Source organism: Austrofundulus limnaeus, unplaced genomic scaffold, assembly GCF_001266775.1.
Source record: "Austrofundulus limnaeus strain Quisiro unplaced genomic scaffold, Austrofundulus_limnaeus-1.0 Scaffold1000, whole genome shotgun sequence".
In the NCBI taxonomy this organism is placed as follows: domain Eukaryota; kingdom Metazoa; phylum Chordata; class Actinopteri; order Cyprinodontiformes; family Rivulidae; genus Austrofundulus; species Austrofundulus limnaeus.
In genome coordinates this window covers 81,704-83,466 of record NW_013953402.1, presented here as the reverse complement: position 1 = coordinate 83,466, position 1,763 = coordinate 81,704, and the positions used below count along the sequence as shown (strand labels likewise).

Here is a 1,763-nt window from a genome sequence, read left to right as displayed (position 1 = left end):
CTCCTAGAAACTCTGTCCATAAAAGTCATGAACAGAATCGGTGACAAAGGACAACCTTGATGGAGTCCAACTCTCACCAGAAACGAGTCCAACTTTCTACCAGCAATGTGGACCAAGCTCTGGCACTGGTCATAGAGGGACCTAACAGCTCGTATCAACGGGCCTGGTACCCCATACTCCCAGAGTACCCCCCACAGGAGTCCCCGAGAGACACGGTCTAATGCCTTCTCCAAGTCCACAAAACACATGTTGACTGGTTGAACTCCCATGAACCCTCCAGGACCCTACTGAGGGTGTAGAGCTGGTCCACTGTTCCACAAACAGGACTAAAACCACACTGCTCTTCCTGAGTCCGAGATTCAACCATCAGATGGACCCTCTTCTCCAGGACCCCTGAATAGACCTTACCAGGGAGGATCAGAAGTGTGATCCCCCTATAGTTGGAACACACTCTGCAGCCCCCCTTTTTAAATAAGGGRACCACCACCCCGGTCTGCCAATCCAGGGGAACTGAGATTATAGAGATTATTAACAAGGAAAAACTGAAGATGATGCAACAATACAATAAAGATATTTGTTGCGAGCAGATCCTCCACACTCCACCTCTGCTCAGAAGGGTTCTCTGCAGACTCAGAGTAGGTGTTTCTCAACTGTAAACACTGATTGGTTAGTTGTTCCTGTTTTTTTGAAAAGGTTGGTTCTTTTGTTTTTCTTCACTATTTTCACATTAATTTTTAGCAGCCAAAACAATTTTTTTAATGAAATTGCAATGTGTCACACCTTTGTAACAACAGCAATTTTGTGAAACTAAATAAATAAATGAAAATGTGATACTAAAAAACYTAGATATATTAGTTTATAAAGAAACGCCTAAAAAACAATCATCCAATCAGGTGTGGCCCTTGAGAAACGCCTTCCTTTGGAAACACCTACTTTGTCTGCAGAGATACCTACTTGCCTCTGCTGCCCAGGGGTGGTGTGGGATGGATGATTCCTGATCTGCTCTAGATATGTCCTGCTCTTAGATGTTACTGTAAATAGTTTGCTGACTTAAACCTCATACAGGAAATCATTGTAAAGCATCATGGCTCCATATACAGGTTCAGAACAGCAGCACTGATCATTTGCATCATTTTAAAGGCAGAAATCTTTAATGGTCTGTAGGAGACATAAAACTTTTGTAAAAACACATTATGTTGGTGCGTTTGCACAAATAGATTTTTTGTTCATGGTAAGAATTTTCTTTGTTTCACTCATGTTGTTTTTATTTTGCAGGTTGGTTCTTAACTACGAGAATGTCCTTGGCCATCGTAACTTCAAGCTGATGTAAGTCTGTACAGTTCACACAAGCACATGCTTCGTAATTCTGAGGGATGTGAATCAGTCCAGCTCATTTCTTTGTGCCAATTCACAACAAAGGTTATTTCGGGGCACTGACAGTTATTTATCTAAAGAACTCTGCGGATTGCATCAAATCTTCAGTTTGTTGCAGTTTCAATTCAAAAATACTTTATTCAGGGTTCATGCCGGGTCTTAAAAAGTCTAAAAAAGTCTAAAATTTGAAAATAAAAATTTTAGGCCTAAAAGGTCGTAAAAACGCCCAGATTTTCACCCAGGGTCTTAAATTTAATTTTGTCAAGTCTTAATTTTTTTCTACTTTTGATCATTCCTGAGAACCGTTGGCAAAAGTTAAGTCGTAATCAGAGGTTGACACGATCTGTCTTCATGAAGAGCTAAGTTTGCTAGTGTGTATATATATATAT

At 40.4% G+C, this 1,763-nt stretch overlaps 1 protein-coding gene across 1 annotated transcript in view; it reads left to right on the top strand.

The window, feature by feature from the left end:
- atp6ap1a (ATPase H+ transporting accessory protein 1a) overlaps positions 1 to 1,763 on the top strand; it is a gene marked incomplete in the record, with an annotated part of 24,701 nt that overhangs the window by 16,119 nt on the left and 6,819 nt on the right. The window contains 1 exon segment of the mRNA XM_014030112.1: positions 1,276 to 1,326. Within this exon segment, the coding sequence (XP_013885566.1) occupies positions 1,276 to 1,326 (51 nt within the window).